This window comes from Orcinus orca, chromosome 13, assembly GCF_937001465.1.
Source record: "Orcinus orca chromosome 13, mOrcOrc1.1, whole genome shotgun sequence".
NCBI lineage: Eukaryota > Metazoa > Chordata > Mammalia > Artiodactyla > Delphinidae > Orcinus > Orcinus orca.
The window spans coordinates 84554863-84582514 of NC_064571.1; the positions used below are offsets into that span (position 1 = coordinate 84554863).

Here is a 27652-nt window from a genome sequence, read left to right on the forward strand (position 1 = left end):
CCTGGAGGGCTGACCCCGCAAGGAGAGGCGGGGCCCGAGGCGGGCCGGAGGGAGGAGGAAGGAGTCGGAGGAGGAGGGGACGCCGCGCCCCAGTGCCCTCGCCATCCAGTGCCCGGATACCCGGCCCTCGCTCCCCGCCCTCGGCCGCCGGCTCCCTGAGAGCCCTCACCCGCGGCTCTCGGCCCCCACCTCCAGGCCGGGCTCAGCACCCCAGCCCCGGTCGCGCCCCCTCCCACGTTCCCCTGTCCCGGGATCTAGTGCCCCCACCGCGACACCACGCCCCACGTTCCGCACACCGGTGGCTTCGCCCCTCCCCCAGGCCCGGCTCGCGTCCCCCCGCCCCCAGTCGTGTCCCAGACCCGGGATCTCCCCCTCCCCCCGCTCACGCCCGGCCCGGGTCCGCACCCCCGGCCCGGCCGCGCCCCGGCCCGCGTCCCCGCCCCCGGGCCGCGTTCCGGCGGCGCCACAGGCCTGCTAGGCGGGCGCGCCATGGGCAGCGGCAGCAGCCGGAGCGGCCGCGCCCTGAGGCGGCTGCGCAGCCCCGACAGCCGGCCGGCGGGGCCCGGCGGGGCAACCCCGGAGGGTGGGACGGGGCCGCCAGTCTCGGTGACGGCGGCGGCGGCGGCCCGGGAGGAGGCCTGGGAGGCGGCGGCGGAGGGGGCGGCCGGCCCCGGCCCCGGCCCCGCGGCGCCCCCCGACGGCGGGGACGAGACGCTTCGCCTGCTGGACCAGCTGCTGGCCGAGTCGGCGGCCTGGGGCCCCGGGGAGCTGGCCCCGCGAGGCCCGGCGCGGTCCCGACCCGCAACCGGCGCCGGGAGCCCGGTGAGTGTCGGAGCCCGCGGAGTCGGTGGGGCAGCTGCGCCGGTTCCTGCCCCGGAGCCCCCTCCCCGCCGGCCCGCACGCCGCGCCCTGTCCCTCCGGGGCCCCCGCCCTGTTGCCCTGTCCTCCAGCCCCCGCGGCCGTCCCGCCGCGCTCTCCCTGCTCGCCCCCTTCCCCTCTCTGCCTCCTCTGGGTGCTGGTCTCACTGCCTCCAGTTTGGGGGGTGACAGTGCTGTGCTGGCAGCAGCCTTAAAAGGCAGGGAGACAGACATCCCTTAGCAGAAATGCATCTCCCAGGCTTGCTTCTGGCCAGAGCTTGCCTTTTTTTCCTTTTGGAACTGCGGCTCCTTCCAGCCTAGGTAGGGGCTGGCCAGCGGGGCTGCTTTCTTCTCAGGTACCTCCCCCTTGGCCATTCCCCGGGCACTGTCGGAGGAGGATGCTAAGAGGTGGGACCGGTAGCCAAACAGTGTTTACAAAGGCCCCTCGCGTCAGACACATCAGGATCTTTGCCTTGTGGTCAAGCAGTTTGCATACTACTGGCTATTTTTGAGATGCTGTGCAATTTCTTTTTGGCTTCCCAATTCTCTCTTCCAGAACACTTGTAATAACATCCCCGCTGTTCTAGAAAAACAATAAAAGTGAGCACTCTCGCATGGCAACAGCCTTCACTCCAGCAGAGCTGAATGAACAAGATCTGTGATATCAGCTCCTGGGCTTGAGGAGGATGTCCAAGGCAGTTCCCCCCTTCCCCGGAGTCCTGCAGGCTTTGCTTAACAACTGCTGGGACCAGAGGGAGGTGTCTTCCGGGGCAGCCACCAAGCAGTGGAATCCTGGAAGCTCCTCAGTGAGGTGGGGAGGGGTGGGTGGAAAGGACTGGGCCAACCTGGGCACTGCAGGGTCTTCCTCCCCTGTCCTCCTGCCCAGCCCCTGCTGCCCTCCCAAAGTGAGCTGCAGCAAGTGGGACCCAATTATATAACAAGATTCCTTTAAGATTACATCAGAGTTCCATTATATAACCCTCAAAATGGATAAACAGTTGAGAAATTTTGGGGGAAATTCTGAGACGGCATGGAAGCAATCTTTTAGGGATCAGTTGTCAAGTGCTTTGGAAACTTCAGAAGCGAAAATGGAAAGAAAACAGAGAGAATGGATTTCCCTCCCCCGTCCCCACCCCCATTCGCTGAGTATCACAGCAACTCCTAGGGTGCATGGGCTGCCTTACTCATTCTTTCAGTCATTTCTCAGGTATTGCTTGAGCACTTACTGTGTGCCGGGCATCGCTCTGGGTGCTAGAGATGAACACTGATGGCACGCAGTCCTTGCCCTCAAGAAGTTGACAGTGTAATGGGGGAGAGGGATCTGCAAACAAAAAGTAGAATACCTGTGGGCAGCCTGTAGAGAGAGTCCACAGGAGGAGCAACTGGTCCTCTGGAGAAGTCAGGTCGGCATACCAGCAGGACAGCACTTGAGCTGGATCTGGAAGGGTCTGTGGCCCTAGCCAGGCAAACAAGCAGCAAAGGGCATTTGGGCAGAGAGAAGCCTGCGAGCAAAGGCAGTGCCGGCCGGGGCATAGGGTACCCAGGGTGTGGGTGGGAGCACGGGAGTTGAAGAGGTTGGGAAGGGTGAATGCCAGGCTACGGACATGTCACGCTAGGAGTATTCCCTGCTGAGGAGTTTGGACTTTACCGTAAAAGCCGTGGGTATCTTTGAAGGACTAAGGGGAGTGACATTTTGTGTCTTAGGAAGGTTGGACCAACAGCCATGGGGAGGATGAACCGGGCAGAGTAAGGACTAGGGGCAGGATGTCCAACTGGGGCTGCTTCAGCGGTCCAGACGGGCAGGTGCTGAGGGCAGCAGCGCAGTGCGAGGGCTGAAGGGGATGGAGTCAAGAGACTAGGAGGTGAAGGCAGCCCGCTGGGGTCGCTCTTTTGGGTGCGGATTGTTTGTAGCTTCCGTACCATAGATGTTTCTTTTTTTTTTTTCTTGCGGTACGCGGGCCTCTCACTGTCGTGGCCTCTCCCGTTGCGGAGCACAGGCTCCGGACGCGCAGGCTCAGCGGCCACGGCTCACGGGCCCAGCCGCTCCACGGCATGTGGGATCTTCCCGGACCGGGGCACGAACCCGTGTCCCCTGCATCGGCAGGTGGACTCCCAACCACTGCGCCACCAGGGAAGCCCCTAACCATGGAGTTTTTCAGCTCTTATTGTGTATATGTTCCAAATCAAGGTAAATTTTTCCCTTACATTTTGGTAGAAGCAACTTTCAGTTAAATATTTTTTTTTTGTCTGTGAACTATAATACTTTGTAATGAAACACTAGGTAAGAGGATTTTCACTCTGGATTGTAAATTTAGGAAAAATTATGGGCAAATTTGAGGTAAGACACAAATGTGAAGGATACAGTAGTCTCTCTGCACTGGGGCTGTGTTACAAATCCCCATGTCCAAGAAACAGGATCTCAGGGAGAAAATGGGATGAATGAGGCCAAGGCCACTGGGGAACCCGTGACAGTCTGTGTGTGGATTTACATTCACTGAAATACAACTACTGAGACACTTCCCCAAATAAAGAGCATTTCCATGACATTCCTAGTTTCCAGTCCAGTTCCATAAACTCTTGGTACCAGTACATGTCAGCTAGAAAGAAGTCTTTCCCTTCATGCAGTTTTAAGTTTGGGTGCGTGTTCACTGCAGAGATGCGCATGAGATGTTCGGTTTCCTGTCAGATGACGTGCACAGTAAAGAAGGGGAAGGAGGATTACGTCCGTTGGGCACCTGTTCTGTGTTAAGGACTGAATTAGGTACTTCCTGGTCGTTGTCGCACGTTCCCCTCTTCAAACAGCCTTTTAGATAAATAGTGCTTTCTATTTTACAAACAAGGCCATCTCAGTCCCAGGAGATTGATAACATACCCAAAGCCACACAGCCAGTAAGTGGGGGTAGCAGAGTTTGTAGCAGGCCTGCCGGGCTCCAGCCCCTCCGTAGACAACCTGGAACGTTCCATGCCTTTTCCATTTTCCAGATGTCCAAGTCACAAGGCAGATCCCGGACTTCCAGTGCTCTGCTCACAGTGGCACTAATGCCTGGCCCGTTTTTCTTTACGATTTTTTTTTTAACGTTCAGTAATCCCTAGCATTCCCCAAGCAAACTCATCAAGAACCTGTATTTTGTCTGATAAAAGTACCACCCGTCTTGCCCTCATAATACCCCCTGAATGTTATTTTCGGCAGCCTCCTTATTCATTCAGATGTTTAGGTGCTTAGGGGTCATACAGTTTTTACTAAAAGTTGTGAGACTCCCAATTATTCACTTAGTACATCTGTCACCAGCATCCTTTTACTTGAGCATTTTCACGAGCCCCTGCGTGTAAGCATGTTGCTGGTTGCATGGCGGCAGAAGCAGAAGAACAAAGAGGCAAAAGACTCAGAAAGAGTCCTTTCCCCATCCTGTATCAGGTTTGATTCCTATGAAACAGAGGGCTTTGCAGTTCACTTACAGTCACTCGGAAATTGTTCAGATGTTGTAATGCAGCCGCTATTTATTCAGGCTATTCTAACAGCCAGCTCCTTACATCCATTGCTTTGCTTAATCCTCATCAGAATAGGTTCCTGCCAAATTGGTGTCGCCTCCCCCCAACTTCATGTCGGAGGGGAGTGTACAAGGCCCAGAGAGGTAGTTCACTTGGCCAGTATCGTGCAGTTTGAAAGAGCCAGTCGGAGTCGTTCTGACTATACCTCTGTAGAGCACTGTGTATACTGGAATTTTAACTGAGTGAATTTGCCATCAGGAGGGATTCTCACTTGTTCCCTGATTCCTCTGGTGCTCAGTTTTTCTCTGAGATAGGTCTCCATACCCCGGCTTCTGTGATTGTGTACAAGATGTGTTCCAGTCTCTAAAGATGTGTTCAGCCCAGAAAAGGTTATGCTTACTTTTAAGTGTTTGTTTTTGAAGTTAGAATAGGTAATATACATGCACGTGAGAAAAAAAATTGTTCTTGGTTGTTCTCTGCAATAAAATACTTAAAATGATCTTATTCATGAGAGATGTGGGTTTTCTTAAAAAAATATTTTATTCATTTATTTATTTAGGCTGCACCAGGTCTTAGTTGTGGCATGTGGGCTCATAGTTGTGGCACGTGGGCTTCTTAGTTGCGGCATGCATGCGGGATCTAGTTCCCTGACCAGAGATCGAACCTGGGCCCCCTGCATTGGAAGTGCAGAGTCTTACCTACTGGACCACCAAGGAAGTCCCACATGAGAGGTTTTAAATAAAAAGATAAGCCCTATATTAGCTTCACTCTACAATTGTAAAGGAATATATGCTCATTGCAGAAAAATTGGAAAACAGAAAAAATATATAATAAAAAAATGTATAGAAAAGGAAATAAAGATTGCTCATAGGGCTTCCCTGGTGGTGCAGTGGTTAAGAATCCACCTGCCAACACAGGGGACATGGGTTCGATCCCTGGTCTGGGAAGATCCCACATGCCACGGAGCAACTAAGCCCGTGCGCCACAACTACTGAGCCTGCTCTCTAGAGCCCACGAGCCACAACTACTGAGCCCGCGCGCCTAGAGCCCATGTTCCACAACAAGAGAAGCCACCGCAATGAGAAGCCCACGCACCACGGCGAAGAGTAGCCCCTGCTCGCCGCAACTAGAGAAAGCCCACGCGCAGCAATGAAGACCCAACGCAGCCGAAAATAAATAAAAAAATAAAGTTCCCTTAAAAAAAAAAGAGCATAGTGTAGATATACAATTTATAGCATCCTTTTATTTTGCATTATAGTATAAGCATTTCTCCCATCATAATGTCTTCATAATTTGCCCACCATCCAGAAGTAGTGTTATTTAATTAATCTCTTATTGTGAGACATTCAGGCTGTTTCCAGGTAGATTTTTTTGTTTGTTTATTTTTTGCCAATATTGAGAATCTTTTTTTTTTGGCCATGCCGCGTCGTGGCTTGCGTGACCTTAGTTCCCCGATCAGGGATTGAACCATGCCCCCTGCAATGGGAGCGTGTAGTCCTAACAACTGGACCACCAGAGAATTCCCGTAATGTTGAGAATCTGAAGAAAATTGTATAGGCAAAGACCATACTGCATCATTAACAGATTAAAATGTTTCCCACTATACTCTTTAACTTACCAGCTGTCACCTGTTTTAATTTCTTTTGTTCTTTTTTTTTTTTACATCTTTATTGGAGTGTAATTGCTTTACAATGGTGTGTTAGTTTCTGCTTTATAACAAAGTGAATCAGTTATACACTGATGTGTATGCATCAGATGCATGTGGCTTCCCTCTTGCATCTCCCTCCCTCCCACCCTCCCTACCCCACCCCTCTAGGTGGTCACAAAGCACCGAGCTGATCTCCTATAGTAGTGCTATGTGGCTACTTCCCACTAGCTACCTATTTTACGGTTGGTAGTGTATATATGTCCATGCCACTCTCTCACTTTGTCACAGCTTTTAAAGATATATATCATTGAATTATAACAGTCTTAAAATTTTTTTACGTAGTCGATCTCATAAGCGGCTTTTCATGCTGTTGCATAATATTCTTCATTATTATTTTAATGATTGAAAAATATTTCATCAAGTTCACGCACTTTAATTCACTAAAGCATCTATTACTGTTCTAGACTAATTTTCACCTTGTTCCTGGGCAGTCTTAGGTGCCCAAGGCAGAATTCCTTTCCCAAAGTCAGAAGAACTTCAAAATCAACAGTATTTTAGTGAGATATTGAAACTGAAAACTATTTAGGGTGGGAGAATTATGTGTGAAAATCTAAGGGTTTGGATTTGTCTTGTATTAAGTTATTTAATCAAATTGTGATTTTTTAAAAAAATGCAGCAGTATCTCTCTCAATCAGTGGTCTATTAATTAGAAAAATGTACCATCTAATATTGGTCTATCCATTCAACGTTTATTTTTTGAGCACCTACGTGTGCCAGGTACTGTTCTAGGTGCTGGTTATACATAAGTGAACTAAACAGACAAAACCTTCACTAACCTTCGGTCATGGAAGTCCAACAGTGAACAAAATAAAGTATAAAGAACAAAAAAGCAGTAGGGGCTGGGGAGAGCGGGAGTGGTGGCCTGGTGCCCGGGCAGAGAACAGCGAGCCTTGTGGCCACCAGAAGGCCTTGGTTTTTTTGGGGGGGTAGGGGGTGGGATCATACCAGTGCCCCCTGCATTGGGAGTGCAGAATCTTAACCACTGGACCACCAGGGAAGTCCAAGGCCTTGGCTTTTACTTTGAATGAGGTAGAGAAGGCTGGAAGAATTCTGAACAGCGGATGACATGATCTGATTTGTTTGAAGGCTCACCCTGGCTGCCCTGTTGAAGACAGCCTGGGCTGGGATGGAGGGACCAAAGCTGGGAGCAGAGCTGGGAAGCTTTTGCAGGAATCCAAGTGAGAAGAGGGATTGGTCTGGACTAGAGTGGTAGTGAGTGAGCTGGGAAGGACCGGTTGGCACATGGACCTAGATTAGAACTAGAGACAGACAGACCTAGATTAGAACTAGAGACAGCCAGGTCTAATCTAGACCTAGATTAGAACTAGAGACAGCCAGAACTAGAGACAGACAGAGAAAGGAGTCAGAGGACCCCAAAGTGTTTGGCTTGAGCAGCTAGAAGGACGTAGTTGCCATTAACTGACATGGGAAATGTGGAAGGGGCAGGGTTTGAATGTTGTGAATCAGGAAGTTGTTTTAGAATATGTTAAATTTGAGGTGCGTGCTAGGCATCTACATAGAGAGATCAATTGAAAAGATCTCTGTAAGAGTTTGGCGTTCAGGGGAGAGGCTGGGTTTGGACTTATAAATTTGGCGGCCGTTAAAACATAGACGGGTTGAGATTAGATCAGACCACCAGTAATACTGAGGTCGGCTCACACCTGAGTGTGTGCCAGGTACTGCTCTGGGTGTTTATGTGTGTGACCTGTGTTCAGAGGTAGAGAAGATGAGGGGACATCCTAAAGGGAAGAAAACCAAGAGGATGCAGGTCTGGAAGCCAAGGGAGGCAAGTATGTCAAGGAGGAGGTAGTGACCAGCTCTTGTAAATGCTGCTCGATGGCACGAGTGAGGTGAAGTCTGAGAGCTGACCATGGAATCTGGCGGCTTGGAGGTCCCTGGTGCCCTTGGCCAGTGCCGTTTCATTGGAGCGGTGCAGGAAGCCTGATGGGCTGGCCTTCATGGGGAATGGGAGGCAGGGAACTGGAGAGTAGCCAAGGCTTTCAGGAAGGTTCTTTTTACAGTGCAGTGTTGGTGGGTAGCCATAAAGATGGCTCCATTAGGACACTGAATTAACCATAAAATCTCAGTCCCAGAACGGGCTAGATAAAAGAAGTTTGGGGGATTAAATGTGCTAGTGAAATTCAAGGGCACCCTTAAAGAGGATATTCTGATTCAGTCTAATAGGTATAAATTCAGTGTTTTTACTACCAGGGGATGATAATTCGTACTCCCCACCGCCGCCTAATAAATCTTAGTCACTCAAGATCTAGGGAAGATCATTGTCTGTCTTCCAGGCTGAATGACTCCACTGTCCACCATTTTTGCAAATGCACTTTTGCATTTTGCTCTAGCGAAGGAGGACCAGGGTGACTCTTTCTTGTCTTTTACCGTCAGCCAGGGATTCCCAGTAATCCTGGCTCATAGCTGCTGTGGGATGTGAAGGTGAAAACAGGCATCAAAATGATGACGTGGCCAGAAAGCAGATCCGCCAGAGGGCTTTGAAAGTGACGGATACTCTAATGGACTTCTGGCAAAAAGCCACTATTTTGAAGACAGTTACCATCTGTCCGCTTTCAGATCTCTAGCAAAGAACACAAATTTAAGTGGCAGTAAGTGGCATTTGATGAACCTAGGAGTCATAGGAGAGTAAAGCGCAGTGCGGACCCCCAAGGCTCATACCGTGTTGGGGGAGGGCTGTGAAGTGAGCGTTCCTCATGGAAGCCCTGGAGTGGAGGTAAGTAGGAATTATTACATACAAGGAGTTGAATAATCCCATCCAAGGCAGAAGTCTTCGCATCCAAGAAGACCTGACATCTGAGTTGGTTGTGAAGGATCGGTAGAATTTTCCAGCAGTCAGTAAAGGAGGGAGCATTCCATAAAGAGCGAGCAGCATGTAGAAGAACCCAGAGGGACCAAATGCTTTAGGAGAACAGCATGTTGTCCATAATGGCTGGACAGCAAGGTGATGATGGCTGGACGGAGCGCAAAAGACGAGATCGGTTTGGGTCATGATTTCACAACCTTCTAGGCTAAAGGGTTGAACTTTATCCTGTAGGCAACAGGGAGCTAGTGGAAATTTTGTGTTTTTTATTTTTAAATGATTATTTAAAAAATCAGAATAGGTAATATACACGCACATGAGAGAAAATGTAACAGGTACACTGAAAGGAAAGTTTCCCCTCCACCCTGTCCCCCACTCTCTCCAGTTCACTTCTCCAGAGACGCCCACCTTATCGAGTCCTTGTGTCTCCTCCCCAGCCTGTGTTTAGAAAGACAAGGGGTGGCAGGAGGGCGGAGGATGAGAGGCGATGGCGCGGGAAGCAGGGTGCCCAGGTGGGAGATTCTGCAGAAATCCAGGTAAGAGGCGATGCGAGAAGGCGAGGTGCACACTGGTTGTGAGAGCAAGGGACGGCGGGCTGCCGCAGAGGCACCCGGGTTTCCTGCTGGTGTCGTAGCATCGACAGCCATGCTCAGTGTTGTGCAAGTGGCTTTGGGGTGTGAGGCAGACAAGTTCGTGGGCCGTCAGAAGCTCAGGTCCACTGTACAAGGTGGTTGGAGCTGGCATGTAACGCTGTGAACTTCAGCAACTAGATGGGGCGATGAGGGAGAGCATGTGGGTGGGAGGAGAAGAGTCCTGAGCTGGAGCCCTGGAGAACTCCAGGAACCGGAGGAAGACGCTTCCTCTCAGGAGATGTACGGAAACAGCCAGATTTAAAAGTGTTTAGAAGCGCTCGCCTGGAGATGGGGTCAGAGGTGTGACCCCAGAGGGCTCCCTCCCTCCGTGGTTCCGGGATGTGGGCTTCGTCCATGGTGGGAAGCCTGACCGTAGTGAAGGTTGGAAGCGGGGTCTCCAGCGCCTTGCCTGCGGCCGGGCCCCAGCGGCTGGTGCCGAGTGCTGGTGCGGGGAGGTGGGGGAGCGAGGTGGCTTGGGCGTCACTGCGGCGTCTCAGTGAGGTGCTGAGGAAAGTGAGGCGCTGAGGAGGGCTTCCTTGCCCAGGGCTTCAGGCTCCCCCAGCGCCTGGGACGAGCCCTAACTGGACTCGGGTGCGGACGGTCAGCAGTGGTTTGTGCAGACGGAGATTCTCAGCACCTGAGCGCTAGGAAGGCCGCCTCCAGCCCAAGGCTATCATTCAGGTTCCCAGACTCGGCCGATTTGGTTTCTTCGCAGTTGGAGAATCACAGATTGCTGGAGCTGAAGGGACCTTAGAGACCACCGGGGCTACCTTCTCATTCACATCCCAGGCCTTTGGGTCCCAGCAGGGTGATTGCCCAAATCCCCAGCAGGACCAGGATCCACGCCAGGTCATCTGCCTCCGGGGGTGAGGATCCGGCTGCCCGTGTGAAAATGCGTTTGCAGGTTCTTCATAAGGTGTTATAACGCCGTAGATACGTAATTTATCGTTATTTTCCTTCAGTCCCGCCCTTTACCTTCTCCAGGTCTCCCCAGCCTTCTGTCTCTGGAAGCACTTTCCTGAAGCAAGGCCTGGTGAGGGGAGGTGGGCGCCCTGGGACTGGTGGCTTCAGAGTCAGAGCCGCCTTTTGCAGAAGTCCTTTGTCACTTTAGGAACGCAAAGCAGCCCTCCCAGCAGAGTCCACTGGGCCTGCAGCGAGTGCTGCCTGGGAAGCCATGAAGTGGAGCCGTGTGGGGACAGTAGCGCCCCCGGGGGTGAGAGGACTGAACCCGACTGGGAGAGTGCTGAAACCTGCCGAGGCCAGGAGATTCGGTGCCGGGAGACCGAGTTCACTCTTCTCTCCACTGCAGGTGTTAACATTTCCATAATGAAGCATAAGCAAACCTGGGCTCCACAGAAGGACAGTTCTTAGAGAGGAAGGGGGAAGTCTACTGATAAAACACAACAGGCTCGTCGTGCAGCGTGAAAGAAACCAGGCAAAGAAGGGTGCATGCTGTCCGACCCCATGTCTTTAGGCTTCTAGAGAGGCACACGGGTGTGCGGTGACAGGGGCCGACTAGTGGCCGCCTGGAGATGGGAGGGCGGAGGAGGGAAGCAGGGAGCATCACCGGGGGTGACGGATGTGGTGCAACAGTGGACACACCTGTCAAACCTGTCAGATCGTATTCTGCAGACGCCTGCAGCTTGTTCCAGGTCAACTATATATATTATTGATATGGGTACTTTAAGAGTTAAGGGGAGAACTCTTTAAACAGAAGAAGCAGGATACACATATTGTTAAATAAAATATTCAGTGGGTTTTCTAAAGATTAACCACTGATACTTCACTTTTTTTCAAAAAACCCTAGTTGTAAGAGTCAGAGGAGACTTTTTTTTTTAATTAATTAATTTATTGATTTTTGTCTGCGTTGGTCCTCATGGGTGCACGCAGGCTTTCTCTAGTTGCGGTGTGCGGGCTTTGTTGTGGAGCACGGGCTCTAGGTGCGCAGGCTTCAGTAGTTGCGGCTCGCGGGCTCTAGAGCGCAGGCTCAGTAGTTGCGGCGCACGGGCTTAGTTGCTCCGCGGCATGTGGGATCTTCTGGGACCAGGGCTCGAACCCGTGTCCCCTGCATTGGCAGGCGGATTCTTAACCACTGCGCCACCAGGGAAGTCCCAGAGGAGACTTTAAGAAATCATCATATTGAGTTCTTCCTCAGATGTTTTCTGCTTCTTGTTCAGCTGTGGTGTGAGTTTTTCAAAGCCCCCCTAGGATCTCGAGTGATGACACATCACGTGCTCATCCTGAGTTCAGCCGGGTTCCCACGGCCCCAGTCCAGGCGCCATGGCCTCCCAGGGGTCCCGATGTGCCCTACCGAGCAGGAGTGGCCGGCTTCCTGCTGGCTGGGAACTTGTGTCTGCGCTAGGCCTGGAGCAGCCGCCAGGGGCTGCTGTGTCTTTGCTTTTCACAAGCTCCCGAGCTGCTTCAGCAAGCTGGATCTTCTGGGAGGCCTGCCTAACACATCTTGCGTCTGAGAAAGTCAAGTTAAAGACTTAAACGGACGAGAGGAAGAACCACACGTTCAAACCACAGAGAGAAACACAGGTAAAGAAATGAAAGATATAACAAAGCTGAGCTGTCAGGGAAATTAGAAAAGAAAGAGTATGGCCTTCTGCGTGAGTGCAGCCTTGGGGCGTCCAGTCCACGTACTTGATGCACCACATCATCGCGGCCCTGCAGCTGGCAGTGTGTCCCCGTTAGTAGTGAGTAGAGCAGCGCAGAGGAGTGGAAACTGGCTGACGATGCAAATGTTTGATTCCGATTTCTTGCTCCTTCACTCACTTGCCCTCCTGATGGGAGAAACCATATATGTAACAACTCTTACAAAACCTGGTGATGAGAGGAAAAGCCCCAGCAGGTGATGGCAAAAGCTGGTTCCAGCAGAAATGGACAAGAGGGAACTAGGGCCCCTATTGGATGACTTCATAAAAAATAGCTGAAGGGTAGTTGAGTAAAAGGATTACTTTACTTCTCTGTTGTCCCTGAGAAAATAACCAGCCTCAGTGGCTGAAAACTGCAGGGAGGAAGATTGGTGTCAATATTATACAAGAGAACTTTCTCATGTGCCCAAGAGAATTGAAAGGAGGGTCTCAAAGAGATATCTGTGCACCCGTGTTCATAGGAGCGTTGTTCACAATAGCCAAAAAGTGGAAGCCCCCCAAGTGTCCCTTGATGGGTGAATGGGTAAACACAGCATGGTATACACGTGCAGTGGAATATTATTCAGCCTTAAAAAGGAACGAGGTTCTGGCACGTGCTACAACACGGATGAACCTCGAGGACATTACGCTGAGTGAACTGAGCCAGGCAGAAGAGGGCGAATACTGTATGATTCCACTCAGGTGAGGCGCTAAAGGACCCATTTCTATCGGACAGGAAGTACAGTGGTGGTTGCTGGGGTTTGGGGGATGAGAGTTGTTGTTTAATGTGGACAGGGGTTCAGTTCTGCAAGATGAAGTTTGCGAGATTGGTTAATGTACTTCACTCTACGGAACTGTACGCTTACAAATGGTTAAGATGGTAAACTTCAGGTTAAGATGGTTTAAGGTGTGTGTATTTTACCACAATTAATTGTTTTTTGAATAAAAAAAATTAAAAAGAATTTTCAGCTAGTCTGAGCTGCCTGAGCAGGAATGGGCTGCTTCAGGAGGTGGTGGAGGTGAGTGCGTGTGTGTACGTGTGCACGCACACGTGTGCGTGCCTGTGTGACTTGCCCTCCTCTCTCTCATCTTCGTCGCCCCTCCCTACCCTCTGTCTCTCTCCCCATTGTGAATTCCTTGCTGACTGGGGAGTCATCTCCTCTTCATCTTTACACTCCCCAAAGGCACGAATATTCAAAGGAATATGCAGGGAATACTGAATCCCCGGGGCAAGGTCACTAGCCACTAGCAGACACTAGCCGGCCCCACAGGTACCCCTGGGAGGAAGTTGTGCACCTTCTCTGCGCAGCCCACCTCCGCGTGGAGAGAGCGCCAGGCAGGCAGGACAGGCTCTTCTGGCCAATGCGTGGGGGTGGCTGTAGTGGCAGGCGGCTGCCGCGGCCCATGCCACAGGGCCTGTGTGGCAGGACACACCCAGGCTTGCTTCTGCTAACCACCACTAACGAACATCTCCCAAGAAACACATCAGAACTAGGTTCTCAGGGAAGCGTATGCTGTCCTGGAACCTCTCAGGCCTTGAACACCAAGGTCTTCCCTGCGCTGTCCTCCTCACGCCTTCAGGTTCTCTTCTAGCAGGGCTGTGTCAGAGGCTACTCTGGGCTGGACGTTGGGTCAGATGTTCGTAATGGTGTTTACTGGTCACTTACAGGATAGGCATTGTACTAAGGATGAGACAGAAGAGAAAGAGACAGATTATCTTTCATATCTCTGCAGCCCTGAAGGCTAAGTACCTGTTACACAAATGAGTAAACTGAGGGTTAAACTGATTGCACAAAGTTTATAGCCCCCAGTCTGTGCTCTTATCATTTTGCTCATTGTTAACATGTCTAAGACTTAACTTCTCTGGTGACATTGCACCTCAAAAGTATAGGGTGTGGGTCTCCACAGCAGCTGACAGAGCACTGGGCACACTGGGGTACTGATGATTGATTAATCCCTGGCGATTGATTAATCCCTGGGATTAAGCCTCAATAGGAAGATGGAGGGGGACTTTAAAAACGAATTTGGAGAGAATGTAAGCAGATTCCTGTGGGGGCAAAAGCCCAGTTCTGCCTATTGGTGGTGTAGGATTATGTGCACAGGGAGCACCGTGGGAAGCTCATCCTGCTCTGCTATTAAAAGGAAAAAACAAAACCTTTAAAACTCCCCAATGTCTGCAGACTACGTCAGAATAAGACTCTTGATTAATCATTTATTTAGGATTAGTATCTCTCTCCCATTTGTTTGTCTTTTTGTGTTGCTTCCAGAGAGACTCTCTCAGTTTGACCTTCCGGGTAACTGAGCTTCTCTTCAGCTGTGTCTAATTTACTCTTCAGAACACCTCCTGAGGTTTTACTTCCTTCTATCGTAGATGGCATTTCCAAAATCTCTAGCTGGTTATCTTGCACAACAGCTTATTCTTGTTTGGCTGAGACTGAATCATTCTCCTTTTAAAGTCACGTTCAGTCTGCTCGAATCACTTTTTTCTCAGGTTTAATTCTTTGAACTGATGAGTTTGGTTCCTGCCTCCACGTGTCACAGAGGAGGGTCAGGATATGCTCCTGGTGAGTGTGGCCATCGTTAGTGGTCTGGGAACAGTTTCCTGTGCTTCCTGGTGTCAGCGGCTGCCCATGCTACCTCCCCTCTCCTGTCCCAGTCTGGGGGATGCACCTCTGTGCCCTGTCATTTGCACAAGCAGGCCCCTCCTCTCTGACCCTTGCCCCAAGGCCCTCTCCTGCTCTGGTGTCTGTCTCCTCTGAACTTGGAGCCCCCAAAGCTGCTGCTTTGTCCAGCAGCCCCCTCCTGTGTGTGCTGGGGGCTGTGGTTTCCTCCATCGATCTAACCCAGTCTGTCTTCCAACAACCCCTACTACCGGGCTTCCCTGGTGGCACAGTGGCTAATAATCTGCCTGCTATGCAGGGGACACGGGTTTGAGCCCTGGTCCAGGAAGATCCCACATGCCACAGAGCAACTAAGCCTGGTCACCACAACTACTGAGCCTGCACTCTAGAGCCCATGAGCCACAACTACTGAAGCCCGTGTGCCTAGAGCCCGTGCTCCTCAACAAGAGAAGCCACTGCAATGAGAAGCCTGTGCACTGCGATGAAGAGTAGCCCCCGATCGCCGCAACTAGAGAAAGGCTGCGTCCAGCAATGAAAACCCAATGCAGCCAAAAAATAAATAAATTTATATATATAAAAAAAAGAATATGCCTGCCAATGCAGGGGACATGGGTTCGAGCCCTGGTCTGGGAAGATTCCACATGCCACAGAGCAACTAAGCCTGTGAGCCACAACTACTGAGCCTGCTCGCTTAGAGCCTGTGCTCTGCAACAAGAGAAGCCACTGCAATGAGAAGCTTGTGCACCACAATGAAGAGTAGCCCCCGCTCGCCGCCACTGGAGAAAGCCTGTGTGCAGCAACACAGACCCAACACAGCCAAAAATAAATAAAAATTTAAAAATTTATATAAAAAAAAAGCTCTACTACTTTCTAGTCTTGCAGTACTGTTAGAGATTTGTGAGTTGTTTTGTTTGGTTTGTTTTGTTTTTTGCTTATGGCCTTTTCTGTCATTTCTAAGGATTTGGGATGAAAGCGGGAAGCGGGCCTGCATGTTTGGTTTACCATTGTAATCACGGCTTCTGATGACCCGTGCACTTGTAGTCCACACCTCGGTGTCTGGCATTGGATTTTTCTCTAGTTGTGTCATCACGCTAGTTTTTTTCTGCCCAGCTGTGAGCTGCTCTGGGCAAGGACCATATCCTGTATGGATAATAGAACATGGCGCACAACAGGGCACATGGACTTGATGAATGCTTATTCACGACCTCTGACGACTCCGTGTATTTGCATATGCAAATATGTTCCTTATCTGAAGTGCCCTTCCCCTCTTTTCCACCTGGTAAACCCCTACTCTTTCAAAACTCCAGCTAAAATGTCACTCTTGCCACTCTTCTTGGAAACCTCCCATGGTGTTTTTCCCATTCAGAGTTGGTTTCCCCTCCTCTCCCAGCCCTTTATAACTCGGCTACATAATTTATCACATAGCATCGCATTGCATTTTTATGAGACTCTCCCCGTGAACCGTGAGCTCCTTGAAGACTGGGTTCTTGACAGTCGTGGCCTGTCCTGGGGGGCACTGCTCGTGCCAATGGGAGATCTTGTGCACAAAGCAGGCTGACGTCTGGCTGGGCCATGGCCTTGCTCAGCTTCATGGGTCAAAGGCTGGTGTCCACAGTGCCCTCAAGTGCCTTATGCTGGGAACACAGTATGGAAGGTTATTCAGACCCCTCTGCTGCTGAAAATAATATACTGGATATAATTAATGTAGTAAGAGTGTCCTTGAAACATTAAGTGGCTGGTGAGATAGTGAGGAATTACCAGCCCAGATCCAAGAAAGGCAGAATCAGAGATGCAAATAAGACGTTGGGCTGCATGTGCCTCAGGTGAACTTGAGCTTTGGGGCTGATGGTGTCCAGCAGTAAAGGGAACAGAATTTAGGGCCCAATGAAAGTTATAGTAGATCCTTCCCTCATCAATCCAGGACCTTCGGGGGACGGCAAGGAAAAGTATCACAGCACAGAACAGTGAAGGAGGGAAGAAGAGCCACAATCTAGCTGCCTCTTCAGGTTTGCAGCCCCAGTTCCCATCACCCAGGTGGTCCAAAATGCCTGAATGCATGGATTTAATTTCAAGTGGCCCCAGACCAGGAGTGCCCCCTGGTGCCCGGACAGAGCAAGCTCAGGTCCTCTCTGGAGGAAGGCATGTTGCTCTCAGGACAGAGACCACCCACAAAGTGTTTTCAAGGCTAATGAGCATCAAACAAGAAAACATAACCAACCAGCCAGAGAACCAAGTGAACACTAGAAGAAACAAAGACAACAAAAATAGACCAATGAAGACTTCAGCTATGTATTTGGATTACCAGACACAGATTATAATCAACTATGTTTATTTTATCTTATTTAAGGGAAATACCTTTGAAGGACCAGGACCTCTAGAAAGTGCCCTAGCATATTTTAAAAAGAACCAGATAGAACTTGAAGAAATGAAAAATACAATAAACAAAATTAAAGATTCTGATGGTTTGGGTTAACAGGAAATTAGACAGAGATGAAGAGAAGATCAGTGCCCTGGAAGACAGAACTGAAGAAATGACCTACACAGAGAGACCAGGATCTGATAAAGGACAACTTGAGAAAAAGCCACAGCAAACCTAATATTACATTTGAAATAATGAAAGCTTTCCCTTTCAACAAAGGAACAAGACAGAGATGCCTGTTATCATTTCTTTTCAAGGTAGTACTGGAGGTCCTAGCCAGTGCAGAAGGGCTAGGGGAAAAGTGTGTTTCCCTTCTGGGACCAGAAGGGAAGCAATCAAATGGCCATTTTTCTCAGATAATGTGAACGGGAAGAAAGACAGCCCAGAGCATCTGCAAATAAGTTATTAGGACTCATAAGAGGGTGTAGTAAGACTGGTGAACACAAAATGTATATATTTCAATCATATATCTGCAGAAACAAACAGGAAGAAAATAAAATTTTATTTAAAAAAGGATAATATCAAGTATCTAGAAATTGGTCTAAAAAGAGATATCTATGACCTCTACAGGGAAAATAGGACTTATTAAAAGACATTAAAGAAATCCTAAATGAATGGAGAGGTGTTCCCTGTTTTTAAACTGGAAGACTTGTTATTATAGATATCAAGTCTGCCTAAAATGATCTATATATTAATTCAACCCCAACAAAATCCCCAAGGGGGACAAACTGACTGCAGTACACATATAAGGAGGTGCAAAGAACCGGGAAGAGTCCAGGCTTATTCTAAAGCTGTGGTAACTGAGACGGGGTGGTGCTGGCACAGGACAGGCATGGACCATTGGAAGAGTTTGCAGACAGACGCGTGCGCCGTCTGTGCACCCTTGACTGAGAACAGAGAAGGCACAGCCGAGCAGCAGGGCAGGCTGCCAGGCAGTGCTTAGATGGACGTCAGGACTTCGACTCCTGGAGTGAGAGATGGGGACATGCTGGCCGTTAGCTGCCGGGGAGGTGGGGAGTCTCTTGGTGTGAGCTGTGTAGGTCACTCCCCTCTCCCAGCCTCAGCTTCCCACATGCAAAATAGGCGGATGGAACTAGACAGCAGGGGAGCCTTTCCACTTTCCAGCTCTGGTTTATTCAGCCCTGGGTTGAATGTGGTGGCCGTCTGTCAGCACAAAGCCAGGGCAAAGACAGGCTGCACCACTGACAACTTTCTGATGCCTCTTCCTTTTGTCTTTCTCAAGGTGTCCCCAAAACGGAGCACTGAAGACCACCCAGAGAGCAGCAGTGTCTCTGAGTAAGTACAGGGGTGGGGTGTGGGGGGGAGCACATCTCCACCAGAGTCACAGCCACCCTACCCCCCGCCCTCCCCACGCCTCCGCATCCCCGGCCCTGGCCCCACCCATTCACTCAGAAGCTATTTGCAGTGGCTCGTCTGTAAGTGAGGCACAGTCCTTGGCCTTCAGGAGTTTCCAGCCTAGAGGGATGGCAGGTGGGTCCCCCGTAATCCCATTACAGCGTTAGCAGGAAAACACATTTACAACCCCTGGAAAGTGTCATCTGAGGACCCCAGGCCCAGAGACCAGGCCTTCTCTGTCTGCACGGCCCTGGGCCCCAGGAGCAGCCGGCACCGGGAAGCTGTGTGGGGGTGACCTTGGGCCTCTGGCCCCTCGTGCCCTTGGCTTTCTCATCTGTAATTGGCTCACGGTGATGGCCCTGGGTCACTGGGAGGTACGTGAGTGTGATGCTCAAGACCAGCGATGTGAAAATTCTGGCTCAACAGCTATTTTTATTAGCAATTCCAAACGGCTCAGGCCCAGAACTTTGCCGGGTTCCCTTATTTAACAAACATTTGAGGACACCTTCTCCCGAAGATTGGGGTCTCTTCACACGGGCTCAAGGGAGGTCTGAAAGGGGACAGAACTGCCGAGGGCTCGTGGAGGAGCTGATGTTTAAGTGGCTCGCAGGACACGTATTTTCACCAAGGAGAGGGGGCAGGTGCGTTCCAGGTGGTGGGATCCACAAGCAAGACGCAGGTCTGAACAGGACACCACGCACAGGCTGGTGACGTTTAGCACAGGGTCTGGGGGGAGAAGGAGGGCCTTGAAGGCCAAGCCGAAACCGTGGGCCACTGCTGTCCAGTCAGAGGACGCTGGGGTCAGCTCTGGGAGCCGGGACTCCACCGTGGCCGCGGAGGTGAAGCGGTGAGCACGGGTACACGGGCTCCGCCCCTTGCCAAGGCCAGCGCTTCACTCAGCAGAGAGGAGCATCCCTCCCGGTCCCCCCTCACAGGCCCTGCTCTTCACTTGTTTTGCAAACCGTCACAGGCTCCGCTTAGCACAGCTGCCTCCGGGTGGGCTCAGCGCCCCCGTGCACTCCCGTGCTGGACCGGGCGCTGTGTCTCGCTGCAGTGACCGGGCGCCAGGGCCGCCTCTGCTCCGCTGACCTGGACGCCCGAGCACGTGGTGCGGCTGAGGACCTGGGCCCGGCGCGGTGCCAACGGAGCTCAGTCCCGCCTGCATATTTCTACTGATTGTAAAGATAACTGGCAGTGACTTTCTTAAGTTTTCATCACCCCAAGGACTTTAGGAGGATTAAGTTCTGCCTCAAACAAATTAGCTGTTTCTTCTTATTTTTAAATGAATAGGTCCCTTCACCTCACATGCAAACTCCAGGACATCCCTCACTAGGAGTACTTCATTCATTCATTCATTCACTCCCTCAATATACTTTGGTGGGAGCGTCCTGAGTGCCACGCTAGGCCCTGGACTCCAGGCTGTGTGGGTCCCAGGCTGGTCCTGGCTCACTGGCGGCAGAGGGGAGAGCGTCATGAAGGTGAGATCAGGGCTGTGCCTCCCGGGAGCAGGCTCTGAAGCCATACAGGCCTGCCCCAGGGTCTGGACTGGCAGTAGCCGCCCTCCTCTGTTCCTCAAACTTGGGCTCCCCTGCCTGTAGGGGAACCTCTCTGAGGAGGGAGCGGCGGGTGTCCTGCCACCACGTCCACTGTGGCCTCTCACTGCTAGCGGCCGGCCCTGGGCTCCTCCACACAGCCAGCGTGCGCCTCCCTCCCTGCCCCCCAGACTGGGCACACACAGAGCGCAGACCCCAGCACCCTCCTCTCCTGGTTCCTGCAGCGCCCGCCCTTCCAGCCGCAGACAAGCCCACCGTCCCTTTCTCCACCACCAGAACCCCTCAAAGCAGCGCTTCAGCAAGAAGTGTCCTAATGCGTGCAGTTTACTTTGAAATGCATCCAGAAATCAGATAAAGTAATAGACATGGGATAAAGTAAACCCAGCAAAATGTAGCAGAAAAATATTTACTTAATTGTTGAATCCACGATTTCAACTTTTCGGTATGCTTGAAAGTCTTCGTAATAAAAGGTTGAAGAGGAGAATCCTCCCAAACTCAGTTCAAATATCTCCTCCTCAGAGACTCTCACCCTCCCCTCCCTCCGTGTCGACCTGGTGAGTCTCCCTCCTTCAGCAGTGCCGGCTCCAGTTTACACCACACCTGTACGTGTAACGCAGCGGGTACCTGTGACAGCCTGTCTTACCTCTTCACTCTCAGCCGCATCTCTGGGCCCTCACAGCACCAGGCCCAGAGCAGGTGCTTCACAGATGCAGCTGAAGGGAACGTTCGGTGTGAACCTGGGCCTGTGGGCCTCGACCCCCAGTCCTGACCATCCTCGATGTCGGCCACGCCCTTTCCCCAGGGTTGGGGTGTGGAAGCAACAGAGCTGAGCCAGCCGGGCTGGCTTTGAGGACAGGGCTGGGCTGGCCTGACCTGAAGTCTGTGAGGATCCGGTAGCAGAAGCCTAGGGCCTGTGGAGGGGAAACAGGGATTCAGGAGCCTTCTGTCTGCAGCTGCTGCTGAAATTTGCTCATTATTTATTCTGTAAATGCTTGTGGGATGCCTACTATAAGCCAGGCCTCGGCCAGGCACCCCGTTTTCCTAATGAGTAAACAGATACAAGGTATGATTTGCCCATGGTCAAAGGGCCAGTAAATTCTAGACCCAACAGACAGTATAAATGACTCGCCTCATTTTGCATGTGGCTCTGTAGCCCAATTATAATTGATTTGCTCTCTCTGGGGAAGAGTAATGGGTTTTTGTTTTGCATGACTTTAGGAATCTCTGACATAGTGAATTATAATTTAAACAAAGATTCAATTCTTGACTCCTCAGTCCCTCTAGGAACCATCTCTCCCTTTTAATGTCGTGCTCCCCTCCCCCAAGTAGGGGGAGACCCCACCTCGGTCTTCAGGCCCCCGGGCCGGCAGCCCCACGGCCGCTGGTGGACAGTGTTGCCCACCAGACAGGCTAGGATGGCGTGAGGCCGAGTGGAGCCCTGGCTGCAGGGGCTGCAACACCTCCTGTCGGCCTCCCCATCAGCCTCCCCTGCCAGCCTCCCCCATCAGCCTCCCCCATCAGCCTCCCCGTCCGGCCTCCCCCGTCAGCCTCCCCTGCCGGCCCTGCCTCCTCGCCCCCTTTCTCCCCCATGTCCCAACTGCAGGGAGCGTCGGGTGCCTAGAGAGAAAGGCCTTGCTGAGCTGTGGGACCAGGTGAGGACGGTCTGTAGCCAGGTCACCATGGGACCGTGGGCAAGGCATTTCTCCCCCATCCACAGAGAGGGGGCTGGCCTGGGTGACCCCAGAGGGCTGTGCGGGAGGCACGTGTCATCTCTGGGCTTGGGGAAGTGGAGTCCCGCCGTTAGACCCTCATCCTTGCTGTTCAGCGCTGGGGGGCCTGTTAGGCGGCACACACCCTGAGGTGACAGTCAAGTGGCCCAGAGCCCAGCTCCTGCCCTGCATTCCGGGACAGCAGACAGGGCCCTGGAGGCCGCTCTGAACATGTCAGGAGTGTGACGGCAGTGATCAGGTGGGCCTTAGAGATCGTCCAGCCCAGCCCCCCAGCTCACATGGCAGCACGTCTCTGGCTGGCAGGTGGGAGCTCAAGGTCCCTTACCTGGCAGTGGGCAGCTCTGGCCTAACTCCTCCTTCAGAGGTAGCCCCTCAGGCTGGCAGCACCCAGTTCGGCCCAGGTTTCACACCCTCCCACCTGTCAAAGGTGCTGAAGGGGGCAAGGCCATGGCCAGGCACAGGTGGACACCGCCGTGGGACAGCCTGCAGGACAGGGAAGTCGGGGGGCACAACAGAGTCCAGAAAGCCGGAGAGGGGGTGGGCAGCCGGATCCAGGCCGGTGGGAACCACTTCCAGGGGCCCAGGTGGCAGGATGAGGATCTGAGATTTGGGGAGTGGCCAGGATCCTGACGCCCAATCCTGTCCCAGCGTGGCAGCTCCTGTCCCACTCCTGGGGGAGTGGCCAGGATCCTGACGCCCAATCCTGTCCCAGCGTGGCAGCTCCTGTGAGACACCCCCGCCCACCCAAGGGGCAGGCACAGGGCGTGAGTCAGGCCGATGGATAGTCAAGACACAGCTGACCTTTGCTGAGGGCTGGGCAGGGTGCAAAATTCAGTGTCACACGCTGTCCAGGCATTAGCTCATTTACGCCTCAGAATGAATTTAAGAATACAGCTCCATTTTAGAGAAAATTATCACTGAGCTAGTAACTGGCAGAGCTGGGATTCAAGCTGGGTCTTCCCATCCCCAGGCCCTCACCCTTAAGCATCAGAGGCACTGGCTTCCTCACAGCGTAAGGTCTTGGGTAACACTGGGGAGATGAAGCCAGAGAATCAGGCAGGGGCCTGCTGATGGAAGAGGTTGAGGAGGTGTTCCCGGGGCAGAGGTTTTCAGTTTTAGTTTTAGGATGGATCAGAATTCCATACAGGGGCCACCGTGGTTGTCCAGTAGAGATGTGGAGTTTGAAGGTAACATCTTGTTTCCCATGTCCATGTTTCTCACCCACAGAGCCCCAGGCAGCTGCCACAGGAGGCCTGAGAGGCAGTCAGCCATCACATACGACTACTCTGAGGAGGAGCTGATGGCCAGCATCGAGCAGGAATACTGCTGCTAAGGCTGGTGCTGCAGCAGCCCCGTGGTCAGCCAGCGGCCAGCGCGCCGTTCCTCCCAGCCCCAGCCCCAGCCGACTGGGTCTCTTAAGAACCTAGGCTGGGCGCACACATCCCCCTGCCCTGCCCAGGGCTCTAGCTGGAGCTTAGCCACCTCCAACATGCAGTTACTCCCAGACCTTTCACAACTGCCCTCTTCAAATCCATATTCAGACAGTCCTGAACGTGGCCGGCAGCTGGCCATCATGCTTGCTGGCAAGAGGTGATCGGCTGTGCAGATCCAGGCCACAAGGAAGGCACAGGTGCTGCCCCACAGGTGCGTGGGCAGGTGACCTGCCGGATACCTGCCCCTCCTCTCAGTCTCTGGGGAGATCCGTCTACAAGGTTCTCCTGGGTCTTGAAATGCTTCCCCTTTCTGAAGGCCCACTTGCCACCTGCTCCGAAGAAGCCACTTTACTGAGCGTGGCTCAGACTGGACACTTTGCGAACTCTAACACACGTCCCAGAGGGCCCCAAGGAGGTTCCGCTCTGGAGGGCACACCCAGGAGGTATGCCTTAGCGAGCTGGAGGGAGTCACCCTCTGTTCTGCAAATGAGTCGCCTGGAGATGTTATTGAAATGCAGATTCTGATTCTGTGGGTCTCCAGCAGGGCCTGAGAGTCTGCGTTGTTTCTAACCAGTTCCCAGGCGATACCCAGGCTGCTGGATCCCAGCCATGCCTGGAGTAGCAGGGACCTTGTCTGAGCTTTAGGCCTGGCTGACTCTTCCTTCCCCGGTGCTGGAGGCTGCCCAGAGCCACGACCCACCCACCTCCCCAAAGAGAGGCCTGTGCCCCTGCAGTGGGTGCGGTGGGACAGGATCCAGAGACCCCGGTTCTGATCCTCGTTCTTGCACTAACTTGCGGTCACTTCCCCCCTCTGGTCCTCAGTGAGTCCTGGAGGCACGCCCTGTCCCCCAGCTCTGACCATCAGGGATCACACAATCCCAGGCTTCCTCGGTCTCTCATCCCCGTCCCCTGGGGGCACGGGACTGCCTTCCCTGCTGAGGGTGACCACTGGCCACACCTGGCAAGGGTCTTTAGGGCTGCCGGCTCTTCCCACCTGGAAGAAGGTAGAAAATCACAGCAGTGAGGCCAGGAGAGCCTTAGAACATTCTCAGCTGACTGATGAGAAAGCTGACACCCTGTGAATCAGGCAGGGCCTGGAGGCGAGTGCTTCTTGCACTAGACGTGCACAGAGGGCCTGCTGGGTGCCGAGTGCGGCCCCAGGCCTTCTCTTGGTCGCTGGGTGTTGCTTCTGAGCCCCAGCCTTCTGCTCTGGAGCTGAGTGTGGAACCTGCTCATGAAGGGGAGGGGGAGGAATGTGGCTGAAATAGAGGCAGGAAGAAAAACATCTCCATGTCGAAGGTGACAATGACACATCGATGTCTGGAAAAGTCTCAGTGCCACACGTGTCTCCTGGCTTCTGTGGTGGCGAGTTCCTCTGAGATGCTACAAAGCCCAGGGATTTAGAAAACACGCTCCGTTCCCAGCTCTGAGAAATGCTGTGCCCGTCCTCCTGGGGAAGAAGCCAGGCCACGGCCCTCCTTCTGCCCCTCGCACGAGTTCTCAAAGGGGCCCCGCCTGGCTCAGGTTCCCTCTCCTCACCTAAGGTGAGCTTTTCCAAGACACTCCCCTTTGATGTTCTGAAGTCTCAGAGCCACTTCTCACTGGGCTGCCATCCAGTGAGATAGCACCACTGGGTGGACGCCCCTGGGGAATTTCTGTTCAACTCCCCCACTCGTTCTCACCTTATGAGCCCCTGCTGCTGTGAGCCCGGCCCTCTGCTGGATGCCAGGGTTCGTGTAGCAAGATCTGGTCTCCACTAGTGAGGACATGCTGTTTCTAGAGGTGCACCTGTAAACATGGACTCACGGCTGTCAAAGAACTGTAGCCAAAAGCCCTCTGAAGATCTAGCCTCTGTGGATTGGGGATGTGGTTCTTTTTCTGGGCTGGCGATAGTTAGTCAGGAGAAAAGCCTTCTTGGTTGCTTTTGAGAGGACAAATAACGTTTGAGGCTCGGACGTCCTGCGCTCTCCCAGGAAGGAAACGATGTAAAACCAGACCTTTGGGGTGGTGACACCTGGACCCCCGGCACCAAATCAGACCTTAACAGGTGGGCGGGGCTCAATTTTCTGGTGTGATGAAACCCCTCTGGAAACAAAAAGCTGCCTTTTCTGTGACGTGTGAACCCTGGGAAGGAGCAGTGACACATTTTAAGTCCTCAAGAGGTGGATGACATCCGATGGACACCCTGTGGAGCTGGTGCCCCAGGGTGTGCACATGAGACGGAAAAAGCGTGTGGTTTCGTGTGGCACTGAGGGCACCCGGCTGCGCTTTCAAGGTCCAAACCACCAAAATCAGGGGCCTGTGGTCGGCTGTCAAGAGTGGCACCACGTGGCAGCAAGGCGTCCACACAGCAGGGTGTCCGCTTGGACTGGGTGTCTCTGTCCCTGGAAAGTGGCGGCTACAAAGACCCCAGCCTGGGATAACTAAGCCCGAGAGGTTTAGGACTATTTTCAGGGAAGGGGAGAAACTGTAGAGGGAGGGGCTGACTTTTCTACTAATCTGGTGAGGAGAGGATTTGAGTGAAAAATAAAAATAACATGACCTTAGTAGCACAGGTTACAGACATGTTACTTTTTTTTTTTTTTTTAATTTATCCAACATCTACTTGAAGAGGGCGGGCTCCAGGCCAGGCCCTGTGCCAGGTGGGCCCTGGGGGATAAAATAAAGATGTGATGCGAGTGAGCAGAGTGAGGTGGGAAGAGCCGTTGCTGTCGGGGTTCCAGCATCCTCGCTGCTCCAGCATCCTCGCTGCTCCAGCATCCTCGCTGCTCCCCGTCCTTGGGCAGCTTGGATGACGGGGACTGGGCTCCCCGGGGAGGCCCTGCAGCTTCTCCCTGCCCAACGGCGCCTCTTCCTCCGCCCCGGTCACTGGGAAGCCTGAGGGACAAACGGCCGTGCGCTGGGACCCCGCGGAGCCACGCGGATGAGAGGTGGGCGGGTCGCGGGGGTGCCGAGCCCGCGGGCGTCGCGTGGAGGGAGCTGGGGGCGGGCTCCCACCCGGGTCTGCAGACACTCAAGGGGACCCTGGCTTCGAGCCCGGCCCCATGCCGGCAGGAATCTTCCCGGCAGAGGGGCTTCTGAGGGTTCCCGGAGCGGTTTCTGCGGATTGGGTCCCCCGCGCGGGGAGCCGAGCTCGGGTGCGCCCCCTCTAGGCCGACCGCAGGCCCGCAGGCCCCCAGGCCCGGCGGGCGGGCTGCGCGGCTGCTGAAGCCCGGGTCCCGGGTTCTTCGGGGGCTCAGAGGTGCGTGTGCGGACTTGCTGCCCCGCTGTGGCCTTTTGGTAGGGGTGTCTCTCAGAAGAACCGCCTGGGCACCACCTGTCACAGCTCGCGTAATTCCCACACGCAGAGCCATCTCCCTGGGTTGCAACATCCAGCCAGGTGGGCACGGGGTCGGGGAGCGCGCACACTGAGCCCGAGGCCCCGCCAACGTCCTGACCCACCGCGTGCGCCTTCTATGCTCTCTCCGAGCGCCTTATCCGCTAGGGCGGCCCTCTAACCACGTCGGGTGGCCCTCTGAGAAGTGGTACAAGAGACGGCTCCTCGGCCCAGAGATGGACACACGCCACCCCCACCCCTCCCCCGCGCACAGGACTCGCCTCAGTTTCAGGCTGTTCTCCTCCCCCCAGGCGCCCCGTCTGGAGATCTCCAGGGTTTTCTGGGCCGTCCTCTCTTTCTTGGCAGTCTGCCCCTCACCCCCAATGCCTTGGCATCCCTGGACCCTCAGCTCCATCTCCTCGACTCAGGGACTCCTCTGGGTCCCTGCTGAGTTCCTGTCCCTGCACCACAATCTGGAAACCTCCTCAAGGCAGCAAATCTGGGCAGTCACAAGATTCACTTATTTCCTGTCTTTCAGGGTCACTGTCTTTCATGACCTAAGGTCCAGCTCCTGGAAAACTCTCATTTGATACCTTTTGTCTGGATTTTTTGGGTGTGAGGGTATATTTGTTTCCTGTTACTCCATCATGGGCAGAAGTGGAATTCATATTACTATCACTTTAATGTTTAAACTGTCACAACTTGGCCAGTGGGAGCCCCTGTGCCGTTTAGCACAGTCCCTGACACTCTTGATGGCAGCTGGCAACACAGGAATACTCTAAGCCCATTCTGTTATTTCTGGGCCCTAGCTCCCTTTGATAGAAAACTAAGGTTTTCTTCCACGTACAAAGTAGAAGTGCCAGACCCTGAGACAGGCACACTACCTGCTGTCTCTACCTAGTCTTCACTATAAATAAGCAGTCTAAAGGTAGAGTACCTTTCTCAGCAACACAGAGCTAGATGGAGTCAGACCTGCACCCAGGCCTGCCTCAGGCCAAATCAACACTACCTACCAAAGCAGCCTGCCAGGAGTCTGGTAGACCTTCCCAGGCCCTCTTCCCTGGACTCCTTCAGGACTAGG

General features: G+C 53.0%; 1 protein-coding gene across 1 annotated transcript; it reads left to right on the forward strand.

Annotated features, from left to right (window-relative positions):
* On the forward strand, positions 1-25942 carry CYS1 (cystin 1). The gene is made up of 3 exons (XM_033437451.2): positions 1-822; positions 18427-18479; positions 23050-25942. The coding sequence occupies exons 1-3, from the start codon at positions 490-492 to the stop codon at positions 23153-23155; spliced, it is 492 nt and encodes a 163-aa protein (XP_033293342.1). The 5' UTR covers positions 1-489; the 3' UTR covers positions 23156-25942.
* Positions 25943-27652: the final 1710 nt, after the last annotated feature.

Excerpts from the sequence above, each read along its gene's own strand:
- CYS1 (XM_033437451.2), top strand. The coding sequence starts at position 490 with ATGGGCAGCGGCAGCAGCCGGAGCGGCCGCGCCCTGAGGCGGCTGCGC. Across the intron at positions 823-18,426 it reads CAACCGGCGCCGGGAGCCCG|GTGTCCCCAAAACGGAGCAC; the intron begins GTGAGTGTCGGA and ends GTCTTTCTCAAG. Across the intron at positions 18,480-23,049 it reads GAGAGCAGCAGTGTCTCTGA|AGCCCCAGGCAGCTGCCACA; the intron begins GTAAGTACAGGG and ends TCTCACCCACAG.